The sequence below is a fragment of the Neophocaena asiaeorientalis genome, unplaced genomic scaffold, assembly GCF_003031525.2.
Source record: "Neophocaena asiaeorientalis asiaeorientalis breed wild unplaced genomic scaffold, Neophocaena_asiaeorientalis_V1.1 scaffold681, whole genome shotgun sequence".
In the NCBI taxonomy this organism is placed as follows: domain Eukaryota; kingdom Metazoa; phylum Chordata; class Mammalia; order Artiodactyla; family Phocoenidae; genus Neophocaena; species Neophocaena asiaeorientalis.
This window is the reverse complement of record NW_020172271.1, coordinates 540,849-561,905: the sequence shown is the minus strand read 5'-3', so window position 1 is coordinate 561,905 and position 21,057 is coordinate 540,849. Positions and strand designations below refer to the sequence as shown.

The 21,057-nt window shown below is 38.3% G+C and overlaps 1 protein-coding gene across 1 annotated transcript in view; it reads right to left on the bottom strand.

Annotated features, from left to right (window-relative positions):
* Positions 1-21,057, bottom strand: part of UBE2H (ubiquitin conjugating enzyme E2 H) — a 96,643-nt gene that overhangs the window by 14,966 nt on the left and 60,620 nt on the right. The window contains exons 4-5 of the mRNA XM_024762786.1: positions 9,531-9,570; positions 8,169-8,221 (exon numbers count right to left, since the gene is read on the bottom strand). Coding sequence (XP_024618554.1) covers positions 8,169-8,221; positions 9,531-9,570 — 93 coding nt within the window. The remainder of the gene's footprint in view (positions 1-8,168; positions 8,222-9,530; positions 9,571-21,057) is intronic.

Genomic DNA, 21,057 nt, shown 5'->3' with positions numbered 1-21,057 from the left:
GAATTCTGTGGTCTTTGTATTAATACAAAGAGTGTATTTTATGCTCTTACTCCAGGAAGCTCATCATCTCACAATTTTAAAGAAATAAGTCTATGCTGATAATTAGCAAATCCTTCTAATTGGTCCTTTACATTTCTGGTCTTAAACATGCCTAAAATTATTTCCCTGAAAACCTATTCCTTTCTCCTAAAACCTAGATCGACGGCTCCAAACCTCCGGAAGGACCTTGGTTAGGCCTTCCTCCTTTATTCCATGTACTCAGTCAATTTCCCAGACTCACTATTAATCCTAGTGAAATGCCTCTAGTTCCTCTTCTGTTTCCACTGGCATGTAACTACATCAAGCCCAATGTATCTTTCTAGACCTGGATTAGGACAACCATCTCTGGATGGCCTTCCAGCCTCCAAACTCTTACCGTTGGAAGCAGAGAACACGTCCTTAAAACACTCAGGTCATTTCCCATCAAGAGCAAGTTCCTTTTCTTTTCCTACAAAACTTCATACTCCAGAAGCATGCTATCCAAACAAACTTACATTTTACTGACCTTCTCCCTCCTGGAGGACTCCTGGCTTCCAAAGCTCAGAATCACTGAGTTAGCCACGACTCCTTAAGGTATTTAACTGTTTTGTAATTCAATAGGGAGCAGGGCTAAAAGGAGAGGAAGAAAGGAAAAGTCCTGCTCACAATCAGCGAGGTAAAAAGCTGGGTAAAAACCCACAAGAAGTAGATTCTAGTGAACCAGAACCAATGACTGCGACCTCCTCTTTCCATGGCTTTTGGCCATTATAGTTGAAGCTGATGGCTAAATAAGTTGAGATCACCTGGGAATTAAAACCATGTTATCCGGGGCTTCCCTGGTGGCACAGTGGTTGAGAATCCGCCTGCCAATGCAGGGGACACAGGTTTGATCCCTAGTCCAGGAAGATCCCACATGCCGCGGAGCAACTCAGCTTGTGCGCCACAACTACTGAGCCTGTGCTCTAGAGCCCGTGAACCACAACTACTGAGCCCACGTGACGCAACTACTGAAGCCTGCGCGCCTAGAGCCCGTGCTCCATAACAAGAGAAGCCACCGCAATGAGAAGCCCGCGCACCGCAACAAAGAGTGGCCCCTGCTCACCGCAACTAGAGAAAGCCTGCGCGCAGCAACCAAGACTCAACTCAGCCAAAAATACAATAATTTTAAAAAACCAAACAAACCCATGCTATCCTTGATTTGCTAGAGAAAATCATCAGCTGACCTTTCAAAATCCCATTGATTGACTTTGCTCATCTTATAAGGAACTGTAATTAATTCATCATATTGCTAAGCAAGCCATGAATTTATAGTTACATGTTCAAAATAAAAACAATCATAAAATTCCATTTCATTTGCTCAGTTTTTTTTTTTGTCCTTTTTTTTTGGGGGGTGGTATCTAACTATATGTATGAAAACACACTGACATATATGTGGTCAAAGTTTACAAGACTGAAAGAGGACAAATAAAAATTCCAGATTTCTTCAGGTTATCTAAGAATTTTGGGTTAATTAATAGATCTTTACTTTTCTACTCTTGTCAGCTCTTAAGAAGTTGCACTATTAATGATGAATTTGAGTCTTTTACTTTAATTTTCTTCTGCTTGTAGTCTGTGAATACTAAAAACAGTGAAATTCTACCCCCTAAAAGGAGGAGGAGCCAGAAACCTATACCTCTCTTCAGCTGGAGGATCAGCATTGCATATAGTCAAGCAGCTGTTATGTATGAAAGACTGAGTAAGCAGTGGGCCCTAAAAGGTGACAGACATCCCCTAGAGGAAAACCTCAATAAAGCCAATTAGGAGGAATGCCTTCAGACAGGCAGGTAGATTTGAAAAAAGAAATGGCCTTGAGATTAAATATTCTCTTACTAACTGCTTGAGGGCACACATGTGGCAAGCTGAAGCAGACCACCACAAAGACTTGTGTGGTGCTGTGACACAGAACCAGCTGGCCACCGAATGCTAACATGCTTTAATGGAATAATACATACAGCAAACCAGTATCCCAGATGATATATTCAAGAATGTGTCCAATCACTTAACTGAGAGGGTCTTCTGTGTGGATAAAATATACAAAGGGTGTGAAACTCATTAGATGTACACGTGATCTCGTGTTAGTCCATGCGGATCTTTTAAAGATAGAATAAAGTCTCGTGAAGAGGGTCATGCATGCAAAAAACAAAACTCTTCTCTCCTCACACCTCTTAAAAAAGAGAGGGAGCAATCAGCAGGAATTAATAAGAATCAGCAAACACTTGAAGAATTTTTGCAATATTCCTGAGAGATATACTTAATCTCACTACACTACCATTACACTTTTTTAAGTATTCCAAGCTAAAAACAGGTATTCCTGTTATATGTGGGAAAGAGCAATGTCAAAGACATAGGGTACTAATTAAAACTTGGTGGAATACCAGATATATCCTGCTAAGTGCCAGATCACCAGGTCACCAACCAGAGGTGTGTAGTTTTATAACATGGAACGTTTTAAAGCATTCCACTGTCTTAGAAAATCATCTTCCATCCATTGCCTAATTCCAACTCCCTCTCCACAATGTATTTAATCCGTAGAGATCTGCAGAAGGAAATGAGTGCTACTACATAGATCAGAATGAAGAAAACAGACTTTTGTTCACCAAAAAACATTCCCCTTGTTGCCATGTCGATCTCAAAACACTTCCCACCTTACTTAGGTGTTCTTGAGAGGTCAGTTCATCCTGGTTTAAACCTGGTATGACCCTGCTTACCTTAAAAGATTGCAAGCTAAAACACGGTAGTAGGATTTCTTATTACCCTTCTAGAAATGAGGGCAGTTAATGTATAATTAGCTAGTTGGGTATTCTTACAGTCATACTAAAACTCATTATTAAAGTTTTAAATTACTAGACAATAATTTAGTTTGTCTTTAATGTCAGAAAAGAACAAGATAACTTCATGCAATTATAAGATAAATGACCATGCATGGGGAAAGACTTTACCTAGACACAGTGATCACAAGCAAATGAAGAGAAAACAAATCCATAAAATCACAATGGAGCCCTGAAGCTACAGCCCCAAAGAAAGAAAAACATGGCTGTGGCTGTCTTTCAGGACCATAGCCTGGCTCATATCCCACGATCCACAAAGCCTGGACCACTCCATGGTTCTAATGCTGACTGTCAGTGAATGTGAACGTGGTGTTTTTAATGAATTTCTGCTAGGTTATTCAACCCAAGAAAGCCCCATTTTTCTATGTATAGCTAATTAAACTCTTGGGGCACATGCCAACACCAAATCTAAATATTTACAAGCAGACAAAGGAGGTGGATCATGGAGCTAGCATTGTGGAAACCATCAAATCCAGAACTCAGCATATTTCTTCTTTATCTACTACAGCTGACCTTTCTCCATAGTACTAGAAAGAAACTACTCTACCTGGGTCTGTCTAGGAGACTCATAATGACATCCAGCTGTTCCAAAAGCAGGATGATGTTTGTGATTCTAACATGGATGGATCAATACTGAGTTCTCAAGCCTGTTGAAACAGTGGTTGCTGGCCACTCAATTATCCATGCAGATAGATAAATGTATCTCTTATCTCTGCAACTATACTAAAATGTCTAGAAACATAGCTAGCAAACACTCATGCAGCATAAAGCATTATTTTAAGATAAAGTTACCCTCAGCCAAAATCTGAATTGTTTGGAAAGACTCACAGGCTACCTGACTGAAAAGAGGTATGTAATAACAATGTATTTCCAACATGAAAAGGCTTAAATTCATTTAGCCGCTTAAAATCATTAGGTTACAGCATAGTACTATTAAGTAAATTTATGATTTAAAATTTTTCTAAATGCCTAGCAAAAGAAGCACTGTTTCTCCTAATTCTAATCCCAAAGTTCCTGAAGCATTCCTTTTGTTGTAGTCAAACTCATTTGTCTGTTATTGATCACCCCCCCAAATGACTCTAGGGGAAATAATTTCCCAAATGTTGATTTTTCTCACCAGCAAAATAAGAGGACTATCCAGTCCATTGGCTAGCAACCCTAAAGGTGAGAATAAAATTATAAACTGCCCAATTTTATATGAAAATTGTCTTCTACATTACTTTGTCCACAACTTAATCCACAAATAAGTAATTTACCAAGTCAGTCGAGAAATGAGTAAAACGAAAGTCAGAGAGAGAAACACAATTTACGAGGATCAAGTATGCATGGCTCAGAATGGCGGGAGGGAAACTGAAGCTGTACCGCAGTGAAGGTACCTGAGCTTCCAGGAGTGTGGGGTGAAAACACAACTATGGATAAAATATATTTGAGTAAAAAGGAAAACAGAAAACAAGCTACCTATGGCTTAATGAACTTTCCTTTCATCAGTCTTTAAAATTACAGTTGTTTTTGAAATTGAAATCCAGATCCCCTTGGCTGAATTTTAAGTTTTCCAGAGCTTTTATCATTCCTGTCTGGAAGAGCACGAAGGGATGTAAAAAAAAAAAAAGATGCCATCATACAGGAAGTCAAAATGAATCAATTTTGTGATGGCATCTGCTACTTTCCTTTATGTCACAAAGAGTAACAATAGTAACTTCAAACTCAATAGATAGCTTCATATTGATGACAAGCTTCTTTACAAAATTAACCACTATAATATGCTCTTTCAAGATTAAATATAAAATTTTAAATTACTGGGTGATTAAGCTACAATTATACCAATTTTGAGCTTCTGAATGAACAAACTGCATGTACACTTGGCAAAGGAAAACAGGAGGAGAACAGAGGCAAGGAGTCAAGGCTGCCAGAAATCAATTTTCTTTTGTGGAGTTGGTGAGGGGTGGTGGAGGAATAAACATAAACATTGTTTATTATCAGGTTATGATGAGTATAAATCTGAATTTCATCTGGGAATTGCTGTTATAATAAAAATATGTATATCTACTGCACAGTACGTGCATGCCCTGGGGCAAAGTTAATTGCAGGAAATTTCACAAGTAACTCCCTGCTCCTTACCATATTATATAGTAGAGTTGAAACAAGTTTTGGTTACCAAGCTAAGCCTTTTGCTTTTCAGTTGAATATCTGTGTTAACTTGCTAACTTTCTCCTATTAGTTGTTTCGTACTTAGATTTGCTTTTGTCCTTTGAACTAAAATTCAAGAATCACAGCAGGAAATTGAGTGATTCAAAATTCACCAATGACGAAACTAACCTTCAATGCCGGAGGGTTTAGCAGCTTGTAATAAAAATTCAGTTTAGATCTCAAGATCAGATAAGTCTAAAAGAAACTTCAAGGTCATCTAAACCAACCCTTTCTACCAGTACTTTCATATAGATTGTATTTACCTGCTCCTAAATCTTTCCATGAAAGAAATGTTGAATTTTCTTGAGGAATAGTTTGGACTTGAGAAAAATGTCAAAACAGTTTTCCCGTGCTGAGTATAATTTTGACTATACTATAAAAATATTTTCTTCCTGCTTTCCTACACTTACCTGTTAGTGTGTTCATGTTCTTGTATTATGGAACACTTAATGGTAACTTGTACACATGTAATACAGAAATCGAAATTCACTTTCATCAATGTGGTTTAATTCTTGTTACTTACTAAATGCTTTGCAAGGTAATACAAGAACATATTCTAACATTTTATAGATGTGATGAAACCTTAGTCATGTTGGCCTGTTGCTTGAAAGTCTATTCTGAACTTCATACACCTGCTGGCAGGAATGTTAACATGGTACCACCTGGGAAAATAGTTCCTCAAATGGTTAAACAAAGTCACCATATCTCCGAGCAATTCTACCCCCAGGTACATACCCAAGAGAAATGAAAAACGTATGTCCACAGAGAAACCTGTGCACAAATATTTATAGAGGCATTATTCATAATAGCTAAAAGGTGTAAACAACCCAAATGTCTATCATCTGACAAATAAAAATGATATCTGTAGACTAGAGTATTATTTGGCCATAAAATGGAATGAAGCACTGATACATGCTACAACATAGATGAATCTTGAAAACATTATATGAAGTAAAAAAGTTAGTTACAAAACACCACATATCGTATAATTCCATTTACAAGAAATGTCCAGAATAGGCAAATCTATACAAACAAGAAGGTTGGTTATTGCCTAGGGCTGGGGGATGGGGCTGGGAAATGAGGGGATGATAGCTAAAAGGTACAAGGTTTCCTTTTGAGGTGATAAAAATATTCTATGATAAAAATGTGGGAATGGTTGTAAATAACTGTGAATATACTAAAAACTATCATCAAATTACACTTTTTAAATGGGTGTATTTTATGTATGTGAGTTATAATTCAATAAAACTTATTTTAAAAAAATCTGTTCTGAGATGTGAGGTACTTGACAATCAGCAAACCTCTTCCACAAAGCTCTTCTGGTCAGTAGTAAAAGAATTAGTTAAACTAAAGTCCAATTTACTTTATTGTCATTGGAACCAGCTTGCAGCATTTAGTTATGTATATTTCTACAATGTGAATGCAGTTTAAGAAAATACATTATTACATCAGATATTCCAGGCAACCTGCCACAAGACATTTTTACCGAAAAACCATCTTAAAAGGAATCCCTTTAACCAACCTCAGTGTATATGTCCTTTCTTGTTGCCTCATCTCCTTATAAGCTGCTGTTTCCCTAAAACTCTCATGTCAAACAGTACTGGGCATGATTAATTCACTTATTAACTCAACAAATATGTGAACCCTCATTGTACACGGACTACTGCTTTAGGCACTTGTATATATGTACACGCACACATGCACGCATGCGCACACATGAGACAAAGTCCCTGATCTTGTGGAGCTTACAATCTGACAGGACAAGATAAACAATAAATAAATTTTAAGGTTTTTAAAAGAGGGTGCTGTGCTATGGAGGGGCGTTATTTCAGATCAAGTGGCCAGAAAATGAGGCTTCTCTAAGGAAGCATGTTTGAGATGATAAAAGAAGGTGCCAGCTACACAAAGATCAGGGAGGATAACTCCAGGCAGAGGAAGTAACTCTTGAAGGAATTAGGAGGAGGAAAAAAAAAAGGATTAACTGTGTGCTGCTGGTGACCAACCTCTGTGATTCTTATCACCATCCTAGTGCAAACAAGGTGACTTGCAGATGGTGGCTGGAATAAGGGGTCTTATGTACCTTAAGACCGCTAAAAGGTCTCACAACCCTCCAACAAGGGGAGGCCGTCTCTAGGTAACCCCAGCCTGAAGTGATCTTTCCCGCTCTGCACCTCTCAGCAAGTGTTTGTTGTCTGTACCACTCATTCTCACAAACACATTGGTACGAGGCACCGTGCTAGGAGTGCCAGGACTTAAACACAAATCAGACCAGCACCCTGAAAGCCCTTAGGGCAGGAAATAATCCAGTAGCACAGAAAATGTAGGCACGGACAACAAACACAAGGTAGAAAGTAAAAGCAGGCCACAAAAAAAGAGCTATAAAATTTAGGCATGTCCAGAGATTACTTCCAGCTGGAGCATCAGGGGAAGCTTCACAAGGTGGGTGCACGAGAAGAGGGAGAGTCTGTGAAGCCTGAGAACTTGGACATGTGGGGAGAACAGACTGATTTGTTGTATCCCTAATAAACTTTAAATATATTTAGAAATACTTTTAGCTCCCCAAGCAAGTTACAAGGCCTGATAAGGCTTCTCTCTCTCTGTGATCTCAATTTACATGCTGATTCACTGTAAGAGATCATATGTCAATTTCAGCACTGAAGGTAAGGCTAAATTATTCTTTGCTTCATAACAAAGTTTTCACCTTTGAAACAGATGATGATCCCCCAAACCTCTTAATACACCATCTCATTTCAAAGGGACATTCCTAAGAGTTTTTCCAAAACAGATAAACATGTATACAATGTGCTTCAGAATAACACATACATAAAATGTCTGTGTTAAGTATTTGTGTGGCTGCATATGTGTAACACTGTACATTAATTTCAGAATCTTACAAGATAATTTCAAACTTCCACTGCTAAACCAAAGTCTGTACTCATGAGAAAACGTTTTTTTCACTGATTAAACTTTCCCACCGGCTTTCAAAATCCTTTCCCATTCCCAACAAAACATTTCAAACCAGAGAAGAAAATCCAAACAACATTTTTTTAGGCAGTGTCTCAACATCTCTAAAAAATATTCCATGGCCAAACTCACCATACAGAGCTGTCCAAGTTTGATTAATTACATCTAGACACACAGTTCCTGACCTGAAACAGATGGAAAGAATGGCATTTTTTAAAAAATTAGAAAGTTAGCTGCATGTATTTGGCAACTAGTTTAATCATCAGGAAAAATATTTTTAATAGATTAAAAAAAAAAAACCAAAGAATCCCAATTGGGGAAAACATGATGAGGAGCAGAATATACACAGTCTTGTGTCTACTTACAGACTGAAAGGGAAAACCAGTAACTATACAATGGAGAAACCAGACAACACCTTAACCATGTGATGAGAATTACCATTGGTTATCAGGGCAGACAAACTTGTGTGCCTCCAAAAAGGATACCCTGAGGAGGACACAATCTCACTTTTTGGTTTTCTGGCCTTAAGAGCATACTCTGAACCTAATTATAAGGAAAAATCAGACAAACCCAAACTAAGGGACAGTATGAAATAACTGGTCTTTATTCCTTAAAAATGTCAATTTTATAAAAAGCTAAGGAATGATTTCAGATTGAAGTAGTTTAAAGAAACATGACAACTAAATGCAGTAGATGATACTGGACTGGATCCTTTAATGAATGAAAAAAAAAAAGTGCTAAAAAGTCCATTACCAGAATATGGCAGTAGATGAAAAAGTACTGCATTAATATGCAATTCCTGAATCTGACAACTATACTGCAGTTACATAAGAGAACATCCTTGTTAAGATGACTGATACATGAAAGCATTAAAGGACCATGGGGCATGATGTATATATATATACATACAACCTCTCAGAGTTCAGAATACTTCATATGTATGCACGTGTGTGCGTGTGTGTAATATCAAAATTTAGTGCCATGACAAGGAAAAACTGCAGGACAAACAGTATTCTAAATAGCACTGGAAGTATAAAATAGGAGGCACTGATATCACATTTTAAAATATCACTAATAAAATATTAGAAGGAAAGAAAGGGATAATTAAGATTCATTAACTGTTTGTTTTACTCTCAAGGACTGAGAAATACTTTAAGGGCTGAAAATAATATAATCTGTACACTGAAGACAGATCTCTGGACAGTGTCTATACAAAGAGAACAGAGATATGGAATATTACAAATGTTAGCTGGATATCAAGGGAAATGAAAGACCCATTCATGACAGTGGAAAAAACCAAGCAGTCCAATAGTGGACCCTGAACTAAGGTGGAATATCATAGTCCTGGATTCTATAATGGAAGTGACCATTCTTACAGTCCGATCTGTTGTTAAAATCCAAAAAGATAATTGAGGTTTTTTTAATAACAGAGAGATGAACTCTAACCAAGAGCAGCTGCTGCTAAGATTTAAACATTTTTAAACAGTTACTTACGCTTCATCAATGTTGGGATGGAAAATTTTATTCATGAATCCTGTAAAAAGAGATGTTAATTAGCAGCAAAAAGTATCCAGAGAACAATTAGTTTAAAAGTATTTCAGTACTGGAAACAATTTCAGTATTAGGATAACTCATTACTTTCAATCTTAGATCTTTGGTTACTGGTAAGACTATATTCTCCTGACTGTGTCAATTACTTAAAATACATCAGAGTTCTACTAATCAAATGAGCAAACTTTGAGAGCAATGCAGCTTCTATACAAAATAATCATTACAAGAAATTATTTTCTGAGCTATGAAGGTACTTGCCAAGAAAATTTATAGTACTAAATGGTTTATTAACTAGTGCCATGATAAAAGTTAAGAAAGCTACTCTGACTTTCCTCCCCAAAGTTTTATTGTTCAATCACTAAATGTGGAGGTTCTGCATTTGAACTTCTCCTTCCAAAGCTCAGTTACTCGTATCATTGTGCTACACCGTGTGCGGAACGTGAATGAAGCTGCTGAAATGCTAAAGGAGTACTGCTTCCAAACCGCAAAGGATTTCATAAGAACAGTGACCAAAGTATTTCCTTTAACTTTAGTCTACTCATTCCAGGAAACCCAGTTTTGATTAAAATTGGGGCAACCAAGAAATTAGGCAAGGTGTTTAAAAAAATTCTGTAAGATGGCTGTATCTGTCAGGGATTCAAATTTTTTGATTTATTCCTAGAAAAACAAGTTTGTATAGACTTTTAAACAAATATATTGATATTTAAATTCCAAAAAGAAATTATTTTCTAACTCAAAACCAGTGAGTTAATCAGTTTGTATACAAGCAAATGACAGTATTCTAAAGCAGAGATCCACTGTCAAAGCCCTCATTTTGTCATCCTTATCGCCTTACTTCCTTTTTTAAATTTAATTTTATTTATTTATTTTTTGGCCATGCCACACGGCATGCGGGATCTTAGTTCCCTGACTAGGGACTGAACCCGTGCCCTCTGCGATGCAAGCACGGAGTCTTAAGCACTGGACCGCCAGGGAAGTCCCCTTACTTCCTTTTTAGACTTCCTTATTCCGTACCCTCCTCTCAATAAATTGAAGTTCCTTATTAAGTGGCTATCACCACGTCCCAATCCCACCCTCCCTCACCCCAACCCCACCTTACATGTTCTCTTTCATTCATTCAAAATATATTTGGTCAACGTCTATGTGTCAGGCACTGTGCTTAGTTAGGGTACAAAACCAAATAAAGACAGTACTCTATTCTCAAGGAGGTCACTGGAGCAATGGGACAAGACACACAAAGAAATAACTGCAGTGTGCAAAAAGGTGACAGGGGGCTTCCCTGGTGGCGCAGTGGTTGAGAATCTTGCCTGCTAATGCAGGGGACACGGGTTCAAGCCCTGGCCTGGGAAGATCCCACATGCCGCGGAGCAACTAGGCCCGTGAGCCACAACTACTGAGCCTGCGCGTCTGGAGCCTGTGCTCCGCAAGAAGAGAGGCCGCAACAGTGAGAGGCCTGCGCACCACGATGAAGAGTGGCCCCCGCTTGCCACAACGAGAGAAAGCCCTCGCACGGAAATGAAGACCCAACACAGCCAAAAAAAAAAGCCAAGCATTTGAAGCCCTTTAAAAAAAAAAAAGAGGTGACAGGGGAAGCATCTATAAGGAGAGGAAGATGTCAGGAAAGATGCAGACAAGTGGCATCAAAGGAAGATCCTCAAGGATGAGGTGTGACAGAGGTCATCTCCGAAAAGCTAAGAAACTTCTCTAGATTTAGAAAACGGGGATGAGACTATATGAAATCCCAGACATTCCAATCCTCACGTGCTCTAGCCACTCCAAGTACTAATCATGCTTCCAATTTTTGTTTTTTAATCTTTTGTGTTGAAATAGCTTAATGTTTTATTTATTACTATCAAGAGAGCCCATGCAATGTTTAAATTACTCTGACGCAAAAAGATTTGTGTCCAATTACCATTTCACATTCATTTTTCATTCAAGATGTTTCAAAGTCTAGATGTACAAGGTATGTGTTTATGAGGCGATTATACTAAGCCAATGGAAATGTTCATGCCTTAATGTTAAGAGAAGGAAAAGCAGAATAAAAATTCTATCGAACCTCAGAAAAACACTAATACATGTGTCCAAGAAGGCCTAAGAGGATATCTGTTGCAGCAGTGTTTATAAAAGCCAAGAACCAAGTTCAACCCCATCAACAAGGGATGGGAGAGACTGTAGTACATCCTTATACTGGGAGTCCTATACAGCCAAGGTAGTGAACTAGGTCAGTATGTATAGAGCCAAAGCTGAGGGGAAACAAAAAAGTTGCAGGATGATATAGTTACAGCATGATACCATTTACATAAACTAAAACAAAGCAACACTACATATTCTCTATGGTAACGAGTACAGAAAACTGTATTGGACCAACATATACCAAATTTATAAGAGTATTTTAGTGAGGGTGCAGGGCCAAGGTCATGGTGGGAATAGGTAACAGAATGAGGAATGGTGATTAAAGATGAATTTATCTGTAAAACTATATTCCTTTAAAAAAGAGCTAGCTCTTGCTTTGGCAGCACACATACTAAAAAGATATATGTGCTTGTATATTATTTGTATATTATTTGCCCTGGTATTTTAAAAAGTGTGCACATAGATAAAAAACTGGAAACAAATATGTACAAATATCAACTGTGCTTAGTTCTTAGTGGTGGGGATATTTTCTCCGTTATCCTTTTTAAACCACCCCCACCCCACACCAGAAGTAGGATTGCAGCAATGGAAAAGGGTTAGAAGGAATGAAGCTTCAGAAAATTAAAAAGAGAACCACCATATGATCCAGCAATCCCACTCCTGAGCATACACCCAGACAAAACTATACTTCAAAAAGATACATGCACCCCTATGTTCACAGCAGCACTATTCACAAGTCAAGACATGGCAACAACCTAAATGTCCACCGACAGATGAATGAATAAAGATGTAGTACATATATACAATAGAATACTACTCAGCCATAAAAAAGAACAAAATAATGCCATTTGCATCAACGTGAATCCAACTAGAGATTATCATACTAAGTGAAGTAAGTCTGAAAGAAAGAATACAATACAAATGAACCCATCTACGAAGCAGAAACAGAATCATGGATGTAGAGAACAAGCTGGTGGCTGCCGAGGGGGTTGGGGAAGGGATGGAGTGGGAGGTTGGGGTGAGCAGATGTAAGCTATTACATACAGGATGGATAAACAACAAGGTCCTACTGTATAGCACAGGTAACTATAGTCAATATCCTATGATAAACCATAATGGAAAAGAATATGAAAAAAGAATGTATATACGTATAACTCAATCACTTTGCTGTAGAGCAGAAATTAACACAACACTGTAAATCAACTATACTTCAACAAAAATTAAAAAAATAAAAGAATGAAGCTTCAATAATTTGATGTCACAGGGAACCTCAAAGGTATAAGTCAAGGAAAAAGCTATGGTGAAAAAAGCTTTAAATGTTTATCAAAACTGTCTCTGAAAGATTAAGGTTCCTGCCTCCCTCCTTGTACAAGGTCTGGAGATTACATTTGGAATCAATATAGTTTCCACACTGTTTTCAATTTAATCTAGATTTTGGCTTGGTTGAGTCCAAGACTATATAAGAAAGAGGGCCAAAAAGGGCTTAGTAAACATATTCTTTAGTAATAAATGGGTTGGAGCCCAGTCCCCAGTGCCCCTGATAAATATAAAACCCCATCTGAGCTCTGAGGTGGAGAGCAGAATCGGACTGGAAAGAGAAAAGTACTAATAGGGATTTGGCTTCTAGTCCCAACTCTGCTATTAACTGCAGGCCTTGATCAGGTCACTATACTTCTGTGGGTCTGCTTCTTTACCTGCAAAGAGAAACAGCTGGGCTACATGATCTCCAAAACCTCCACTCTTATTCTGTTTGTAAAAGGACCATCAGCTCTAAAATCTGGGATTTAATAACAATGGCCAGCCCTCTGAGAACAGAGGACTTAAGGGGAAATGGCCAATGGTTAAGTCCATAAAGGAAATTAATTCTGTGAGGCACATTTTTAGGTACATAAGTGTTCTGGAGAATGTAATACAAAGTTACTAACATGCTAAAATACCACAAAGAGACACAAAATCCACTGACTATTCCAAAGTAGGCAGAAATGGAGTTTATAAACTTGCCATTGAGCAACAAGCACAACCAGACCATTTCTACTAAAAAACAATTTCCACACTACAATCGTCTCTTCCTATACCAGGCTTTTTCTATTGTTAGAAAAATACCCAAGCAAATAAATGGAAAGGGGTAGATTTATCTATATCTGTGTGTGTGTGTATATATATATCCTTTACATTTGTCCTTGGACAAGCTGTGGGCAGCATTTCTGGCAAAGCTATTTACATTCTGGATAATGATGGCAACAATGGAACTTCTGCACAAGGAGGGGAGGAGAAAGAACAGGCTAGGAATTCAGAGAAGGAACATTCTCAGGACTGAGTGTGTTTGCCCTGGCATGTTTTCCTTCCTTTTGGCAATGCTATCACCACATTAATGAATTTGTCTGCAACAAGAGAATTTTCCCAACACTTGTTTCCATTTGACCAGGAACTATTTTGAAGATATTTTAAGAGAACATATTTTGAAAACTGCTTTTATGGAAACATGATAAGTGGAAGCAGCAAGTCACATTTAATCCATATGATTTAAGATTTTATTCACTACCAGGCATTTTCTAATGATAACATTTCAGTGATTTGATCAGATAAAATTCAGAACTCCTTTGTTTAAATTTTTTGGACAATTATTCTCTGGCATGGCTCAAGCATTTATAAAAAAGGGGACAACAGGTACAAAGGTTTGGCTAAAAATCTTACCACCTCTGTCCTCTGTCTTTTATCAGAAGGGAATCAGGAGATTTATAATTCTGGAGAAGGAATCCAAACCATGCTTAGTTGATGAAAAACTACATATCTTAGAAAACAAAAGCACAGATTATTAAAATAGAAAAATATGCCATGCTTTTGCTTGTTCCACTCCAATACTCAATTGCTCTAGAATAACAAATCTCTTGACCCATAGGCTAATAAAGAGAGAAAGTAAATAACACTGTGCCGAGTCATGCTGAAAACTGTTTTTTATTTCAGACTGTTTCTGTGTCCAATCCCAGGAGGGGATCTATACAAAGTTGTACACGTTCGAATAACTGATATTGGGGTCAATATGTACATGAAAGAGACAAAAATTAATTATACTTCCGTCTTTGTTCCATTTACAAGTGGGGATATTTTTAGTGATCAAATTTGTGGATAGAATGAAATACCTAAGGGCCAGTCATCTATCCAGAAATTTCATCCAGAATAATCTTGAAGAAATCAGGTCAAACAAGGTGACTCATGAAACAAGGTAAATCCACCCTAAGGTAATAGGGTGAAAAGCACAAAAGGCAAAAATGAAAACTTTATCCCAGAGATAAAATGAACCTGGACTGCAGATGGTTGAGGCAGCTATGGCTGATATGATTTAATTATAAGCTTATGAATTCCTGTGAGAAAACAGTAAATAAATATATTTAATTACTCTGATATTCTATCTTCAGGACAAATACCCACATAAAGTAGACCATTCAGAATGAAACTGATTAATTCTCTATTTTTAAAGTAGATATAATTATTTAAAATATATTTATTAAAGATTAAATCCTATCTCCCCTAGAAGTATCTCACACTATAAATTTTTTAAGGGCAATAACTTGGATCTCCATTCCAAGCATGCAGGAGGTGATCAGAGTTAGGGTGTTCCAGATAAAAAAGGGGTGGGGATGCTGCCAGCTTCACTGGTGACAGCTATACTGCCAGCTTTGTGCATTAGTGCACCCTCAGACAGATTTTCATCTTACCTCAGACAGCCAGGCCCAGCCCGTGGCAGCCTGCACCCAGGCAGAAGTCTCTTCCGAGAGCTGAGCCTTTCCTACTCAGGAGAGATGGACCTGGGCCGGTCTCTTCTTGGGTGAGGAACCAAGCAAGGAGCTCACTCTCATTGCCCTGTGTCATGGGAACTTCTGAACTGATCCTGTGTGTGTTCAGGAGATCTAAACTCAACAAGGGGTCCTCTTTTCTGTTTCTTCCTTTCTCTCTGATAATATGGAGTCTGAGGAATGGGCTGGATGGATAAGAAAAGTTCATTTATTCATTTATAACTAAGAAAAGGTGAAGTGTTATCCTTCAACAGCGTAACTCTTCTACCAACCTAGCAGATTACCAAAGCCTGCAGCCTTAAATCTACTCTCCTGCACATCCAGTTTTGGAAGACTGTAATCTCTTTCCTATCTCCATAGTTTATCTTTCACTCTCCTGGTCATTCATATAACCACACTGTCTGAATCAGGCAGGATTTATTTTCATGGTCAGAGGCAGCAGAGTATGGACAGAACACACTGGACTTGAAATTTCGAGACCTAATTTCAAGTCTCTGCCACTGTTACTACACAAAGTCGTGGTTAAAAGATCAGGCTCCAGTCAGACTGCCTAAGTTCCACTTAGACCTACTGTATCTCTTTGCCTTTCTGTCTCCTTATTCATAAAGCTGGGTTAAATAATGGTATCCACATATCACAGGACTGTCACCAAGTTTTAATGAATATATGCACAGCATGTGACCAGTAACTCATGAGCTCAGGCAAGTAATTTCATCTCACTTTTCTCATCCTAAAAATGAAAATATCCCCTACATACCCATCTCTTAATCCTTTAGCAATTGTCAAGAGCATTAGAAGGTATTTTGATTATGGGATATTAGGGTTTTTTTTATAACCCTATCACACTGGAAATGGCAAATACAGTTACTCTAATATTTACTATTAAAAAGATTGTTCTGATTGTATTTGGCATATGGAAAAAACACTGGACTGGAAGCTAGAAGGCAGACTCTGCAACTAATTAGTAGTAATATATCTCCGCCTTCCTGAGTCTCATTTTTACAATCCTTCAAATAACGGAACAGGATGATATAATCTCCAAAGTTCCTTCTAGCAATATGGTTTTCACCAACACCAAGAATATGAACAAATCTTGAACTGTGTGAACAAGTTTTTCCAAGGGAACTAAGATATTACTCTTACTTGTTTTTAAAAGAATTTCAGTTTAACTAAAGAAAAATGAAGCTAAGAATATATGTTTTCATTGTAACACCAATCCTAAAGGGAAAATGAATTTTATGCCCAGAAGATGTCAGAATAACCAACCAGCTCAAAAGCTAGAGGAACTAAAGTTCAAGTAGGAACTAACCTAAACAGCAAGTTAGGTGGAACTTTTATACAGCAAATGGAAAGATTATATAATAATGAATTGCCAAAGGCAGAATTAAAACTGATATAAGCCAGCTTCAAGAAGGAAATGCACAAACCTTCTCACAGAAGCAAGCATGTGCAAAAGCAAGGTTACCCCTTAGAGGTGGCCTGGGGAAGGGAAATCAAAGCCGACTATTATTTTTACTCTGGCTATACAGCAAGATGAAGCTGAATACATTTAGATATTACAAACTGCTAACAACAGGTTTTTCATTGACAGGGCCAATTTGACTACTGACTTCTTCCATCATTGAGAACTTCAGCACCTAAGCCAAGTCTCTCCCCCACCAACTCCTGTCATTTTTAGTGACATTATTACCTACACAGACCACCCTCCTCACACCCTGGGGCCTCTCAGTTATCTAAGCTTCTTCTTAATGATCTTTCCTTGGTTCTATCTCATTCACACTCCCAGGACATGCCTTGAAGTCTGGCATCCCTACAAGTAGCTTCACTTCCAAAATCACAAATTCAGACATCCCCTCTCCCACTACGGTCTCCTATCCTTGTCAAAGAGCTTCCCACCCCATGAACAATTCTTTCACCTGTGAACTCTAATCCACTCACCCTCCCTCTTTATTCCTACCTACCACACTCTTATTTTCATGTCTTCCCCTAACTAGGTTTAAGAGCTATCACCATCATCACTCTCTGGCAATTCTCTGCAAATCCCCTGCCCTCTCCCCTCCAAAATACTCATCTACAACTGGAGAAAACCAATCATTCACAATTCTTACTTGGACTTGAGGATGTCTCTAAATAGGCATTCACTCATTATTCACTAACTCACTCAACAGATATTCTTCTGCAGAACAGGCAATGTATAAAGCCTAGAGGTGGGGAGACGGATTTTTAGTAAAACAGACCCAGGAACTGCCTTCATGGAGTTTATATCTATTGGGTTGGCAGGGAGGAGAGATGTAAGTAAACAAATGTATCAATTTTAAAAAGTATGCTCTATAACAACTTTTGTGGATTCAACATCCCCTATAATTTTCCTCTCTTCTTTCTCTAGTAGCTTGCTCCCCCATTCTCCAATGACTTGGACATTTTACCATTATTATGCAAATCTCCCATTCCCTTTGCCCCTCCATTTCTCACTTTGACTTAATAGCCCTGCCCATTTTTTTTGGAAAACAGGTGCCAATTGGCAGGATCCCTCATCATCCCCAACAAAATCCACCCCCCCACATGCTAAGTTTTCCTGCCTCAACAGCTTGCTCAAATGTTCATGTTCACGGTCTTCTCAAGTACCAGTCTTCTATTTGTGTTCTGATCTTGTCCCTTCCTACAGTGTCAAAGGCATTGCTCCTTTAATTCTCCTCCTGACGTCCAACATCACCAAGCTTTCCCTCTCTTCTAGACAACTCCCTGCAAGGAGCAAAATCTCCTATTCAAGAAATAAAAAGTAAAGCCTTCCTTTTATCTTCCTCTAGGTAACAGCCTCATTTGTATGCTTTCCTCTATATAGATAGATTTCTTCAAGTAATGTGTATCTATTGGGTTGGCCAAAAAGTTCATTCGGTTAGTGAATAATTGTTCAATAAAATTATTGGTGAAAATAAAAAATGTGTCTTTTATTTTTACTTAAAACCGAACAAATTTTTTGGCCAACCCAATACACCAGAGTTTTCAACCTTGGCACCTTGATCCAAACCACCAGTATCTCTACTCTTTCCCCACAACAGCAGAGTGATCACTGAACCTGTTTAAAACGCTGCAATGATTTTTTTCCATTACATTAAGAATATAACTCAACCATTTAACCTGGCCAGCAAAGCTCTACAGGACCTTGCCCTGCCTACCACTTGGACCGCTTCTCATATCTCACACTCTCGACCCAGCCTCCCAGCCTCATCTCTCTTCCCTGAGCATGCAAAGCTCCTGCCTCAGGGTCTTTGTCTTCACAATTTCTTCTGCCTAAAATGCTCTCAATCCCTGACCTTGGAGGATCAGGGCTGGCTTTTTTCCCCTTTTCATTTAAACCTCAGCTTAAATTTCCTTTGTCAGAGAAGCCCTTCCTGAATACCTAATATAGGATAGCTATCATGTCAATTCTATCACATCAGTTCTCTGCATAAAGCTATCAGACATTTAAAATTTTATCTCCCCCTCCCATCATCACAAAAGGATTTAAGGGTGAAGGGAACAATTTGTTCACTTCTGTATCCCTAGCACCTAGAATAATGCCCTGCACACAACTGGTATCTGATAAATTTGTGGAGCTGATTAGAAGACATGATGCAAGATGTATCCATTTTATGAGAAAGTAGGTTCTGCCTCAGCTGCTAGACATAATCTTTTCAAAAATCTATCCTGAAAAATCTCATTTTCAGAACTCCAGTAAAAGGAGAGCTTTTAACAATGGCTTACATTCTCATAGCATTATCTAAAAAAATTTTTTTAGGAAACTTCTACTAGAATGTAACTGAAACAGGAACTAAATTCAAACCCAAGGTTGCAAAAGTAGAGAAGTATATAGGTGATCTTAATGGAATTTGCTTCCTCAGTCTAAGAATTCATTCTATTTGTGGAAATATAGTGGTTCAAGTAGTCTTTGTTAAATGACTGACCCCAAACCTCTCATGCATGACACACTCCTCTCTACTCCCAATCCTGGTCTACTCCTGACTAAGCAGGGCTCAGTTAAGTTACTCACAATAGTTCCTGAGGGAGTAATTGTACAATGTTTCCAGCTAGGAAGACACAAAGTAAATGGTAAATATTCTAAACTCTACAGTTAGTCATACCATATGTTATAAAACTCCATTCCAAAAATACTGTGAGGTAATTTCTGGCCATAGTGAAATAAAAAATGTATTATGCCAGAAGAGTCTGTGAATCTGCCAATGAAAAAGGTGAAAACATTTCCTTTAATCACTGGCACAAGTAAAAAGAATATGGTGCACTGAATATCAGAATATCTTTTAATTAAAAACTGGTGGCAGATTGGGAAATTTAGAAGGAACTCAGACAGGCTACCTAGTCTAGTTTCCTTTGGAAAAGAATGACCTAAAACCATTCTATTTAGATGACAGTCTGACCTAATTGTAAAGGCCACTGGTATAGCTCAAAATAGCATTCTAATTTTTGTTATTGTCCATGACTCTTTCATTTTGTTTCTATTTACTCAAATGGACTTGGCTAGCTCTTGCCATATGCTATTGACATCAATTACACTGAAGAATGAGCTTGGGTTTTTCCCTGGCCATTCTATCAACATTCGGCAAACACATTACGTGGTCTCTCCAGAATCTTGTTCTCAACCATTCCTCTTACACAGTCAGCTTTGGTATCATCAAATTACAGTCCAGACACACATAGCATATAGCCTGCTCCTGAGAGGGTCCTCCTCACTGTTAATATGGAGATACACACAGGTAGTATTTCAAAAGTGAGTTTCTAGACTTGTTAGCTGGCTCTTACAAAAGAGTTTTCTATTTTAAAAAAGTATAAATGGTGACAGAGTTCCCAGGCTGGTCTTAAGGCTATCTACAGAAGATTCTAAAATACTCTATAGTTCTATCTGAAATTAGTAGAATACATGTCTATTAATATACTAGTCAGTAGACATTTAAAATTAAGATTAAATGACAACTTTAAAATTTTCTGTTGAATGCTAGTGTTTAAGTAAAATAGGTAGATCTGATGGAGACTACTGTAGATCTTGAAGGGAACTTTTCAAGGTACTTTCAAGACCTTTAGAGCAGGGGTCCCCAACACCCCTGCCATGGACTGCTAGTGGCCTGTTAGGAACTGGGCCATACAGCAAGAGGTGAGCGGCGGGCGAGTGAGCGAAGCTTCAGCTGCCACTCCCCATCGCCTGCGTCACCGCCTGAACCACCCAAGCCCCCACGCCCCCCGCGGAAAAATTGTCTTCCACAGATCCAGTCCCTGGTGCCAAAAACGTTGGGGACCGCTGCTTTAGAGGCTGAAAAGCTTAAATTTAATATTGTATGTTGTATTTTATCAGAAGACATAATTTTGCCCTCTTGGGTGAGGTTTATCCAAAGTATTACTGTTATTGGACTTCCCTGGTGGTGCAGTGGTTAAGCATCCACCTGCCAATGCAGGGGACACAGGTTCGATCCCTGGTCCGGGAAGATCCCACATGCCACGGAGCAACTAAGCCTGTGCGCCACAACTACTGAGCCTGCGCTCTAGAGCCCGCG